This window comes from Saccopteryx leptura, chromosome 6 (assembly GCF_036850995.1).
Source record: "Saccopteryx leptura isolate mSacLep1 chromosome 6, mSacLep1_pri_phased_curated, whole genome shotgun sequence".
Lineage (NCBI taxonomy): Eukaryota > Metazoa > Chordata > Mammalia > Chiroptera > Emballonuridae > Saccopteryx > Saccopteryx leptura.
The window spans coordinates 149,206,712-149,220,567 of record NC_089508.1 but is presented as its reverse complement, the minus strand read 5'-3'; the positions used below and the strand labels follow the sequence as shown (position 1 = coordinate 149,220,567).

The 13,856-nt window shown below is 36.0% G+C and overlaps 1 protein-coding gene across 1 annotated transcript in view; it reads left to right on the top strand.

The window, feature by feature from the left end:
* CHSY3 (chondroitin sulfate synthase 3) overlaps nucleotides 1-7,858 on the top strand; it is a 427,468-nt gene extending 419,610 nt beyond the window's left edge. Inside the window, exon 3 of the mRNA XM_066343509.1 lies at nucleotides 5,214-7,858. Within this exon, the coding sequence (XP_066199606.1) occupies nucleotides 5,214-6,776 (1,563 nt within the window). The 3' untranslated portion in view covers nucleotides 6,777-7,858. The remainder of the gene's footprint in view (nucleotides 1-5,213) is intronic.
* Nucleotides 7,859-13,856: the final 5,998 nt, after the last annotated feature.

The following is a 13,856-nucleotide window of genomic DNA, read 5'->3' as shown; positions in this document are numbered from 1 at the left end:
ATATATCTAATGAATATAGAGGCAATATTCCTAAATGAAATACTAGCAAATAAAATACAACACATTAAAAAAATAATACATCACAATCAAGTGGGAATCATTCCAGGAGCACAAGGATGGTTCACCATATGGAAATCGGTTAATATAATACACCACATCAACAAAACAAGGAACAAAAGTTACATGAGCCTATCAATAGACGTAGAAAATGCATTTGATAAGATATGTATGTCCCTTTATGTTTAAAACACCCAATATAATGGGAATAAAAGTAATGTACTTCAACATAATAGATGGCCATATATGACAAACCATCAGCTAAAATCATACTAAATGGTGAAAATATGAAGGCTTTTCCTCTAAAATCAGAAACAAGACAGGGTTGCCCACTCTCTCCACTCTTATTCAACATAGTTCTAGAAGTTTTAGCCAAAGCAATCAGACAAGAGGAAGAAATAAAAGGCATTCATATTGGGAAGGGAGAAGTAAAGGTATTTTTTGCAGATGACATGATTCTGTATATAGAAAACCCCAAGGACTCCACCAAAATACTATTAGAAACAATAAGCCAATACAGTAAAGTCACAGTATACAAAATCAATATACAAAAGTCTATTGCTTTCCTATATGCCAAAAATAAAACTTTGGAAAATGAACTAAAAAAAATTCCTTTTACAATTACAACAAAAATGTTAAAATACCTCTGAATGAACTGTAAAGGACCTATATACTGAAAACTATAAAAAATTATAGAAAGAAATAGAAAAAGACACAATGAAATGGAAAATATTCCATGTTCAGGGACTGGAAGAATCAGCATAGTTAAAATGACCATATTACCCAAAGCAATATTCCCAATGTCATTTTTTAAAGAAATAGAAGAAAAAATTACCAGATTTGTATGAAACCCTGAAAAAACCTGAATAGCCAAAGCCATTTAGGGAAAAAGAATGAAGCCATTAGTATCACACTACTATATATCCATGGTAACTAAAACAGTATGGTATTGGCTGGAAAACACACCTACAGTAAATGGTGCTGGGAAAATTATTAATCCGCATGCAAAAGAATGAAACTTGACTACAGTTTGTCCCCTTGCATAAAAATTAATTCAAAACAGATTATAGAACTAAATATAGGATCCAAAACATTAAATTACATAGAAGAAAACATAGGTACTGAGCTCATGGACCTCGGCCATAGAGAAAAATTTATAAATTTGATCCCAAAGGCAAAAATAAATGAATGGGACTATATTAAACTAAAAGTTTCTGTACAGCAAAAGAAACTGACAACAAAACAAATAGGCAGTCAATTAAAAGGGAGATGATATTTGCAATCAACAGCTCCGATAAGGGGTTACTATCTAAAATACCTATATAAAGAGCTCACAAAGCTCAGCAACAAACAAACAAGCAATCCAATTAAAAAATGAGTAGAGGACCTGACCAGACACTTCTCCCAAGAAGACATACAAATGGCCAACAGATATATGAAAAGATGCTCATCTTCACTAGCTATTAGAGAAATGCAAATCAAAACTACAATGAGGATACCACCTCATGCTTGTTAGATTGGCTATTATCAACAAGACAAGTAGTAGCATGTGTTGGAGAAGCTGTGGAGAGAAAGGAACCCCCATTCACTGTTGGTGAGAATGTAAATTAGTACAACCATTATGGAAGAAAGTATGATGGTTCCTCAAAAACTTAAGAATAGAACTACCTTATGACCCAGCAATCCCTCTACTGGGTATATACCCTCAAAACTCAAAAACATTGGTACATAAAGACATGCATCCCTGCGTTCATTGCAGCATTATTCACAGTGGCCAAGACATGGAAACAACCAAAATGTCCCTCGATAGAGGATTGCATAAAGAAGATGTACATATATACAATGTAATTCTACTCAGTTATAAGAAATAATTACATAGTGCCTTTTATGACAATGTAGATGGACCTTGAGAACATTATACTGAGTGAAATAAGTAAATCAGAAAAAGCTCAGAACTGTATGATTTCACACATAGGTGGAATATAAAGCTGAGATTCATGGATATAGATAGAAGTGAAGTGTTTGCCAGGGGGAAGGGGATGTGGAGGAGGGACACTGGGTAGGGCGTGGAGTGAAGGATGTAAAGAGGGACAAACATAAGGTGACAGAAAATGATTTGACTGTGGGTGATAGGTATAGAACATAATCAACTGTTCAAATGCTATAGAAATGTTCACCTGAAACCTATGTACTCATTGATTAATGTTGCCCTGTTAAAGTTACTTTTCTAAATAAAATTTAAAAATTAAAAAAAAAAAGAATTACTGAGTCACTAGAATGTATATGGCCATTTTTATTGATATAGTTTTCCACAGTGATTGAAACAAGTTCCATTCTCACCAGCCATGTATGAGAGTTTGAAATCTTGACAGTATCATCAGACTGTTCAGTTTTCCATTCTTGCTGGTCTGTAATGTTATCAATTATGACTAACCTGCATTATCCCGATGATGAATGAACTGGAAGTGGTTTTGTATGTTTATCAGGTATTTGTTCTCTTTTGTGAAGTGTTCATTTAGGTGCTCTTCTCATTTTTAATTAGGTTTGTCCTTCTTACTAATTTGTATGGATTCATTACCTATTCTGGGTATTTTTTGGTAAGTTCTATTAAAAATATTTTCCCCACTCTATACTTTTTCTTTTATAGTCTTTTAATGTTGTTTTTGAAGAACAAAGATCTTAATTTTAATGCAGACCAATTTATCAGTCTATTTTTATGATTAGTAGTAACTTGTGTCATATTTACAAAATCTTCCTCCTAACCAAAAGTCATGCAGATATTTTCTTATGCTAACTTTTAGAAATTGTATTTTTTTTACCTTTTTTAAAATTAATAATTCATCTGAAATGGGATGGATTTTTTAAAATAGTGGTATGTAGGGTTTTTTTACTATTTTCTGTATGAATGAACTGACTTTGTACAATTTACTGAAAAGACCACTTTTTCTTCGCTCTCCAAGTGATAAATTCTAAGTCATATGTATGTTTGTTAATGGGTTATTTTTAGTCCTTGGTTCTATTTATCCTTGTACTAATATCATACTGTCTAAATTTCTTTAACTTTTTATTTATAGTGTCATTTTTTAAAGATTGTTCCAAATATCCTTGACTTTTCATTTCTATATAAATTTCAGAATCAACTTGTTAATATTAATAGCAACTTTTTATGATGAGATTTGTGCCAGATTTATACACAATATATACTAAACAAATATTTGCAAATATATTCCAGCCATATTTAAAGAGGGTAATATATTGGGATCATGATGAGTTTATTCAAGGAATAAAAGGTGGTTTCATATTAGAAAAGCAACCAGTCCAAATCACCATAATAAGAAAAAAAGTCACAAAATCTTTTCATTTGGATACACAAAAAACATTGGCTCGACATCAAAATTTATTTATGACAAAAACTCTCTTCAAACTAGAACTAGGAAGGAACTTCTTTACAGTGTGAGGAAAAGATACTTATACCTTCTTCCCTGACTCTGGAATTGGAACGAGAATTCTGCTCTACCATATTTCACTGAAGGTCCTGGCCAGCAACAAAGAAACTAACTCAGACTTTTTACTTAGCAGCTGGCTTCTGCTGAGGGAGAGTGCCAAAGGACAAGGAGTTGCTAATCTTGAAACTGGCACAGTGTCACTTCTATTAGTTAAAGTAGTCATAAAGTCACCTGGATTTGAGAGACGAGGACATAGACTTCACCTTTTGATGAGAGAAGTATCAAATAATTTATCACCTCAAGTTCTTACATGTGAGGAGCTTTTATTTTTTGCAATACAATTTGAACTCTAGGTTGGTAGGGATAACTTGGGCTCCAGTATGACTGAATATAAAATTGTCAGTCATTAATTTGCTTTGTTGGGGTTTTCATGTTTCAATGTTGCTGTGGATAATGTTATGGCAAGATTCATTCTTTTACTACTTAGAGCCAAAGTGGGTTCTGTTTGTTTATTTTGTTTTTCTCTTGGCCTAATTGTACACATAGATCTGCCTTTATTTTAAAGGTAGTATGTCCCTCAGATATATTTTACATACATATTTTATCTCCTTTAATATATATTTAATAGTATAAAATATTATAGATATTCAAACTTAAATCTATATTATATATGTATGTGATATGGAGATATATGTTTTGTTTGTATATAGGCCTATATCTCCAAGCTTTTAACCTCTCCTTTGTATTTCTATTATTTGATACATTTTCTCAAGTTTATTCTTCCTATGTTTTTCACAAATCTTTTTATGTTTCTTGTAATGTAACTTTCAGTGGTTTTATTATCTTTTTAAAGCACGTTTATCCATTCTTTGAGTTCTTTTTAAAATTTATTTGCTTGGTTGATAACTGTTACTTGCTTTGGATATGTACTCTTAAGTTTGAAGTATTTCTATTCTCCTTATTCATCAATATATTCACAGATTCTTCCTTCTCCTCCACCTCTTCCTTTACTACTTATGTGGAATGGGTGTGATGGAGGTTTCTCTATTGACTGGTAGAGGAGGAATCAGCTGACAGCTTGAAGTATGATCTCATAATTTTATATTTTCCTCATTTGTGTTTTTTCCTGAAGTAGTCAGGTTGTTTTAGACTAGCAGAGAGACTTTCTGGTCCATAATGTTGTCAGGGCATGTCTAATTTTGGATATGATCCTTTAAATCAGTAGCAGAGATTAATACAGTTTCTGTTTGACCTTACTTTATGAAGAACTTACTCTGTAAAGATAACATATCAGGATACTAACTAAAATTTACATCTGCTTTGGGGGCGGTATTGTCATTCTAAGAACCCCCATTTTTTGGAAAATGTATGCTCAACCCACTTTACCTCTCCTCACAATGAACCATTATAGGGATACACACACACACAGTTCTTGTTTTCTTTGAGTAGAGGGACAAAAAGTCTTCACTTTAAAATATATAGTTGGAGGTTAGCATGCCCTATTTGCATATGAATTGACAGGTTAGTATGCAGTATTTGAGCATACGAATTAGACATTTTAAAACTATTTTTATTTCTTTTAAATATAAATTTTACCAGTCATTTTGCTACAAGAGATCATATAAATAATTTTATTAGATATTTTAGTTGAAACGTTTTTTTTGTTTGTTTTTATTTATTTTAATGTCCTGATTTCCTTTTGCGTTTCAGATGCAGCAACTGTTCCATGAAAACTATGAACACAATCGAAAGGGTTATATTCAAGACCTTCACAATAGCAAGATCCATGCAGCCATAACACTTCATCCCAACAAAAGGCCTGCCTACCAATACAGGCTTCATAATTACATGCTCAGCCGCAAAATTTCTGAACTTCGTTATCGCACCATCCAGCTCCACCGGGAGAGCACGCTGATGAGCAAGCTAAGTAACAGTGAGGTGAGCAAAGAGGACCAGCAGCTAGGAGTGATGGCTTCGTTCAACCACTTCCAGCCTCGGGAGAGGGATGAGGTGATAGAATGGGATTTCCTGACGGGAAAGCTCCTCTACTCAGCATCTGAGAACCAGCCTCCTCGACAGAGCATCAGCAGCATCCTAAGGACAGCACTGGATGACACCGTCCTCCAGGTGATGGAGATGATCAACGAAAATGCCAAGAGCAGGGGACGGCTCATCGACTTCAAGGAAATTCAGTATGGCTATCGCAGGGTTGATCCCATGCATGGGGTGGAGTACATTTTGGATTTGCTCCTCTTATACAAAAGACACAAGGGGAGAAAACTAACAGTGCCAGTGAGACGCCATGCCTATCTTCAGCAGTTGTTCAGCAAGCCTTTCTTCAGAGAAACTGAAGAGCTAGATGTCAATAGTCTTGTGGAGAGTATTAACAGTGATACTAGGTCATTTTCCTTTATATCTAATTCTTTAAAGGTACTATCTTCTTTTCAGGGTGCCAAAGAAATGGGAGGGTGCAATGAAAAGAAGATACACATTCTAGTTCCTCTCATTGGAAGGTATGACATTTTCTTGAGGTTCATGGAGAACTTTGAAAATACTTGTCTTATCCCAAAGCAGAATATAAAACTGGTCATCATCCTTTTCAGTAGGGATTCTGGCCAAGATTCCAACAAGCATATTAAGCTAATAAAAGACTATCAGAACAAGTACCCTGAAGCAGAAATGACCCTGATCCCCATGAAGGGAGAGTTTTCCAGAGGTCTTGGTCTTGAAATGGCTTCTTCCCAGTTTGACAATGATACTTTGCTGCTATTTTGTGATGTTGACTTGGTCTTCAGAGGAGACTTTCTCCAACGATGTAGAGACAACACAATTCAGGGACAACAGGTGTACTACCCCATCATCTTTAGCCAGTATGATCCAAAGGTAACCAATAGGGGAAATCCTCCCACTGATGATGACTTTGTCTTCACAAAAGAGACTGGCTTTTGGAGAGACTATGGATATGGAATTACCTGTATTTATAAAAGTGATCTTCTGGGTGCAGGTGGATTTGATACCTCAATACAGGGCTGGGGACTGGAAGATGTAGATCTCTATAATAAAGTTATTCTATCTGGCTTAAAGCCCTTCAGAAGTCAAGAAGTAGGCGTGGTGCATATTTTCCATCCAGTCCATTGTGACCCTAACTTGGATCCTAGACAGTATAAGATGTGCTTGGGATCCAAGGCAAGCACTTTTGCCTCAGCCGTGCAGCTGGCTGAACTCTGGTTGGAAAAACATTTGGGTGTCAGATACAATCGAACTCTCTCCTGACAGTCTAGGCAACACATTTTGCCTTTTTACAGGGGAGTTTACCTCATTGTTAGTTGTTGTTATTTTAATTTTATTATTGTTATTTTATTATAATTATTATTGCCATAATCTTATTTTGTTGTCCTGGTCTTAAACAACTCTTGGTTGTTTTCCAAAGGGTGTTTGTTGACCTCAAGCAAGAGGAGTCAGCAATTCACTGATTTTTCAGATTTCTACTGAAGTCAATATATGTATTACTTTTATATATCTTTGAGATTGAGTTAAATCATGGCAATCAAATGACTTTTGAAGTTCATTCATCATCAGAGACTGCTTAGAAGAGTGTTTTCTTTGGGCTTACAGATGCAATATTGACTTTTATTTTGTTTGTCAAATTCAATGTGATACAAATATTTACTGGTGAAAGGTACCACAAAAGTGCTTTATGCTTCCTATGGGGAAGGTACTCTGTAACATAAACTTGAGTTTTGTAATTTATACAAGGACTTAAATATATAAACAATAATTTTCTTCATCTTTATAATTTTAAAGTAAATAAACACTTATGATTGTATGTTTATTTTTTAAAAAAAGTTTTAAAAATTGAGGAGTTTTATTCCACAAGCAACTGGTACTGGCTACCCTGGTCTAAGAAAATTATGTACTCCTCACAAGTGTCTGCTATAAATGCTAATGAACTTTATTTTCTCAAGGAAATATGATTTAATTAAATATTCATGTACATTTTAGAAGCTTTGAAATAATGTCCTTCATTTGCTGCAAGAAGATAAAAATGACAGAACCCGGTTATTTATAATAAAACACAGGTATAACAGTTTTCTTTTTCAGAAACACTGAAAAAGTTGTGTTGTTTCCTTTTAGTCATATTCGATGTATTTCTTATAGTGGTTCTAGTCATCAAAATGCACTTGCTACCCTGACTGGAAGAGTTAGTGAGAGATTATGGGCATGCTATTTGTATTATTATGCTTTAAATTGTAGTCTTCATAACTAATTAAAATGAGTAGTTTCTTTATTCAATAATTTTCAGCCTAGAAGAAGCAATCCTCCTCAACCTCTTCAGCTTTGTAAACAACTGAACACAAAACAGGTCAGAAACAGCCTTTAATATGGATTGTAGATGGTTCAAAGATATAAATGTTTTAAGGATATAAATGTCAAAGGGGAAATTATGAATAAAAAATTAATTTTACAGTTATAATTGTGCAATTATAGAAAACACATAGGAACATATTTCATTTCATTTTACTTACCATTCCTTCTTAAAACTGAATCAAGGTTTCCAGTTTACAGAAAAACAGAATCTTTTGCCTCTGTCCTGTTGGCTCAGTGATAGAGTGTCATTATGGCGTATGGCTGTCCTGGGTTCAATACCCAGTCAGGGAACACAGGAGAAGTAACCATCTGTTTCTTCACTCCTCCCCCTCTCCTTTCTCTATATCTCTTCTCTCTCTTCCCTTCCCATAGCCATGACTTGATTGTTTCTAGAACATTGACCCCAGATGGGCAGAGCATCAGCCCCAAATCGGGTTTGCCGGGTGAATCTTGATCAGGGTGCATGAGGAAGTCTGTCTCTCTATCTCCCCTCCTCTCACTTGGAAAAGAAGAAAAGAAAAACAATCATTTTTCAAGAGAAAAAATAAAAATCCATGCAAGAGCTCGTAAAGGCATATATTTTAAATTTTATTTTGTGACTAAGTAATACATTTGCATGGTTTTAAAATTAAACAAAAATTTTAAATGTCTATAGCTATTCGTCTCATTCCCTATCCAGCTGGATCTGTCCCAACCACATATAACCACTGTTTTGGGTGTATATATGTTTGTGTGCATGTCATAACAGAGTTCCTTAAGCAGAAAAGACACATTATTTTTTCATCCACTACATACAAAATATAGCACATTGCACTTACTTTTCTGCACTTTGATTTTATTTTTCACACAATAAGACTAAGGTTTGCATCAAAATGGCTTTGAAAGTGATTGTTACACATTGTTCTCATTATTGGAACTGATTGCCAGGAGGCCCTGTAGCATTGCTTTAGTGGTGGTAATCTCTTTCAGTGAAGACATTTTGGGGCTTCAAAAAATAGCATTGCTTAATACTGCAACAAGCATGATGGCACTCTCCTTGACTAAAGCGTATAATCTTCACAATGTCATATTCATTAGAAAGGAATTAATGACCCTTTTTGATATTAAAACACTTGACAGGGCCAACAACTTGGAATTGATCTCTGTCTCGATATTGTCTCTGGCCTTTAACAAGCCCTTGCTTTAATAGCTTGTTTTTCTACATTGCATGACTTAGCTCTTTTGCTGGTTTTATTTTCCTGGATAGTACATATGTTAATGTGCAGTAGAGATAGTCATTTGGGAAGACCTATTAATATTAACAAATATTCATGATTTTATTAATGAAGAAGAGAAATCAGAGTCTGCTCTTTCCTATAACTTAACAACTGATATAATAGAGTATTACAGATGAATAAATATAAACGCCTCATTTAAGACACTCAAGTCTTAGAAAATTGTGAGGCAGTGGTCCAGGAATGAAGTGGCATTCTCCTGTTATACTGGTGAACTTATACTGACGAAACATGGAAGTCAGCATTCTCATTTGAACATACTAAAATTAGTATAGGTGCATTTAAATTCTGTTTTATAAATTTGCATTAAACTTTCCTGTGATTATTGCAAGCACTGCAATATGTTCTGATTGAAATTTTATTGGAATTATACTAGTAAAGTTAAGGGTGTTTTTAAAAATCTGTGTAGTATCTATTGCCCTAAAACCCTTTATGGTTGAAGAGCAACACAATGTGAATGCAACCTGAAGCACAATGTATGTACATTACTGATATGACATTACTTAGAGCTATGGATGGTCTGGGTGAATGTTCCCCTGATAACCATTTCATTAACCTTCAACATCATCTCATTGATCATCTGCTGTCTACTCTACACCACACTGTGCATTTTACTCACATTGCCCTTTTAAATGTAATCTTCACAATGGATCTCAGAATTTTGATATTTTCTTCATTCAATAGATGTAGAAACTGAGGCCATGGGTGATTAAGTAACTTATCCTGAGTTCATACAATTGAAATGCTATAGTGTTAAGATTTGAGTTAATCGCTATCTGAATCTGAAGCTTCTTCCTTTCTGCTCTCACCCACGGCTTCTTAGTGCCGGGGCGATGCAGGAGATGACAGGGAAGCAAGGGTCTAATTGACATGCTTATTCTGCACAGAGCTTAGTTTCCTGGTATTTCACTGAGAGCCCTTCAGACTTTCAATATCAGCCTTCCACTTCGTTGCTAGCCCCTCTGAGTAATGCTGCATTGGGAAAGGGCTTCTTCTGTCTACTTACTCATATGCTCCTGGACCTCAGCCAGCAGAAAAATGCTGTTTCCTGAAGCCATTAGCAGCTCTTCTATGTGGCCTTAGCCAGCGGACAGCACAAGCTGTCCACAATGAACAACACCATGTAATTGCTTGACTGTTTATGTCACTTCAACCATACAGACTTAGCTAGAGCAGCTTTGTGAGAGTTGAGATATTGCTGAATCTAAAAGTGGAGGCCATTTATGCCCAGTTAATAGATGGGGAGCTACAGGATTGAAATACCCAAACATGGACTGGAGTCCAACCAAGAATAAATGTCCACTGGAAAGGTAAAGAATCAAGTTCCTCTGTTTTCAGCATAAGAAAGTTGAGCCAATCTGTCATCAGTAGTCCCATGGCTGGAGCACTCTGGTTTCATGGTTGCATTTTCAGATTGGCCCGGGGCAGTTCCTTCTTCCAGGAGGATGCCCAGAACATGAGGCCCTTTTCTCATGGCTGGGATTGGCAGAGGACAGGCTGCAGTGTGGCCGGGCCTACGAGCCCTCATCTGGATGGCCTTGCCCTGGAGGAATAGCCTAAGCTAGACTTGGGCCTAGAAAAACTTCGTATCTCCTCAAGTTTTCTCCCCACTCAAGAGAAAATCTGTTTAAGCAGGTAAAATATATCAAGATGAATCTCAAATAGCCAGTAAAATAGCTGTAGCCCTATGTTGCCATGGTGATGAGATTTATATGGAAGAATGAAGGCATCAAGACACCTTACATTATGTGGCAAGTTGCCCTTCTTTCCCTACCCCCTCTGCTTTCTGAGTCACTGCATCTTTGTCCTCCAAGTCACAGGAGCCTAGTGTGCTTTACCCGAGGGCTCTCTCTAATAGGGGACTGCTAGGATCCTGAGGAATTGTCTACTTAAGCCCTCATTTGTGCTTACATTAGCCCCCCTTTATCCACAGTTTCACCTGTGGTTTCAGTAACCCACAGTCAGCCTCCGTCTGAAAATATTAAATGGAAAGTCCCAGAAAGAAGCAATTCATAAGTTTTAAATTGCATGCCATTCTGAGTAGTGATGGAATCTCGAAAGTCCTGCTCTGTCCCGCCCAGCATGTGACTCGTCCACTTGCCCAGCATCTCCATGCTGTGACCTCTGGCCTATCAGTCATTTAGGAGCCCTCTCAATTATCAGGCCTGCTGTCCCAGTATCACAGTGCTGGTGCTCAAGTCACCCTTATCTTACTTAATAATGACTCCAAAGCACAAGAGTAGTGATGCTGGCAATTCGGATATGCCCAAGAGAAGTCGTAAAGTGCTTTCTTTAGGTGAAGTTCTTGACTTAAAAAGTCATATGCTGAGGTTGCTGAGATCTATGGTAAGAATAAATCTTTTATCTTTGAAATTGTGAAGAAAAAAATAATTTGTGCCCGTTGTCTGAGAAAGAGAGAGATTCTATTAAGTAGTTTTGACTGTAAGTCACAATGCTGCCTCACTCCCCTCACTCCATCGCATCACGGGGGCACTGTGTCATCTCCCGTCATCACAAGAAGGGCGAGTACAGAACAATAGCATTTTAAAAGAGAGGGAGACCACATTTATGTAACGTTTATAAAATTATACTGTTATAATTGCTATATTTTATTATTGTTAATTTCTTACTGTGTCCAATTTATAAATTAAACTTAATCAGAGGTATGTATTTATAGAAAAAATATAATATGTATAAGGTTCTGCCCTGTTTATGTTTCAGGCATCCACTGGGGGTCTTGGAACGTATACCCCAGGTAAGAGGGGGTGCCTATAATTATTGAAGACATATCTCTTCAGAAAGTAGCCTGTGATTATGGTGATTACAGGGAAAATGGGCAAAAGAGTGACTAACATAAGGGACAATAAAAGGGACCTGTCATCAGTTCTTAGTGCTGCTGACTTGTGTACCTTCCCCACCTCCACTTTTGTTAGCATCCTAATCATTGTCAAACATACAGTAAAGTTTGTCTGTCTGTGCTGTTTCCAGAAGCCTGTTAGAACTTAAATTTCAGGCAGTAGCAACAGGAGAGGCTGGATGGCAGCATGGAATACGCCAGTGCAGCTCTGCTTGTGTGCCACACCTCGCCAGGGCACCTGCCACTCTGCCAAGGCTGCCCTGACAGATGGTGGGCATGATGAGACCTTAGCAATGATTCATGCCCCCAGGTGGCGATACTGTCATATCTGCAGCAAGCCGCAAACCACCTGGCACTGGCATGAAGATGCCAGCATATTTTTGTACTGCCTTCAATGTGACATGCATCTGTCTGTTTCCCTCTTTCTCTCTTTCGTCTGAAGCTGCCAAGGTCTGCACCATATTGAAATTCTATTCTCTGCAGGATTTTATTTCAATCAATCTTAATCCATATGTATTAATAGATTGGTATAGAAGCTGAGAATATTGAGTTTTGATTATCTATCATTCATAGGCTGTTCCATTTCAATCCAATTCAGTCTTTATTAATAGGATTAATTCTAAAGGAATTGTTGAGTATAAGATTAGGAGGATAACATTTTATTTTAAATGGCCCTATTGTAAAAAGAGGGACTTCAACAGAAGGAAAAGAAACTTTTTTCCCTCTAGAATACTTGCTCTTCTCTGGAATGTTAATCAATTAACAAATATTTATGCACAATTTGGGAATAATACTATCAAATAGAAAAACTCCAAGACTGAAAATACGCATCACCTGAAAGCAAACCTCCTGCCACCATCAGGCCTTCATCTATGGGGCTGTTCTCCGCTTGTTCTGAGTTCGACCCTGACTTCCAGCTGCTAAACTCCCCACAAGTGGGGAAAACTTTGTGTATATGCAAAATAGAAGCTAAGATCTGTAAGTAAGTTCACATACAGAAATATGAACCAATCTTGATTCTAGCATTACACGTTCATTAGACAAAAAAAATAATTTTTTTAAAATATCTCAGGGCCAAAAGTTTATATAAAAATGAAAATAATTCCACAACCTTACTATGAATAATTTTCTGTATCTAATCTGTTAAATATTCTGTTGCCACAATCACACTCAATTTATTTCCCTTTCCGTCTCATACCCACCAAAGTGATTCCGGTACCTATTTCTAAAAAGAAAAGCTTTAATAGGTGATAAATAAAATGTTAAAGGCATAATTCTAGGAAAATGAGGGGTAAAAGCAATGCACTCTGTGTATCTACTTTGCTAAAAAAAAATCCTTTTTTCTAATAGTTTTTTGGTGGAGTCTTTGGGGTTTTCTATATACAGGATCATGTCATCTGCAAAAAGTAATACCTTTACTTCTTCCTTCCCAATAGAATGCCTTTTATTTTTTATTTCTTTCTCTTGCCTGATTGCTCTGGCTAAAACTTCCAGAACTATGTTGAATAAGAGTGAAGAGAGTGGTCAGCCTTGTCTCATTCCAGATTTTAGAAGAAAACCTTCATTTTTCACCATTTAGTATGATATTAGCTGATGGTTTGTCATATGTGGCCTTTATTATGTACTTAACTTCTATTCTGATTTTATTTAGTGTTTTAAACATGAAAGGATGTTGTATCTTATCAAATGCATTTTCTGCATCTATTGATAAGATCATATGATTTTTGTTTTATGTTTTGTCAATGTGTTGTATTATGGTGATCGACTTCTATATGTGGAACCATGCTGTCCTTCTGGAATGAATCCCACTTTGTCGTGATGTATTATTTTCTTAATGTGTTGTTGCTTTCAATT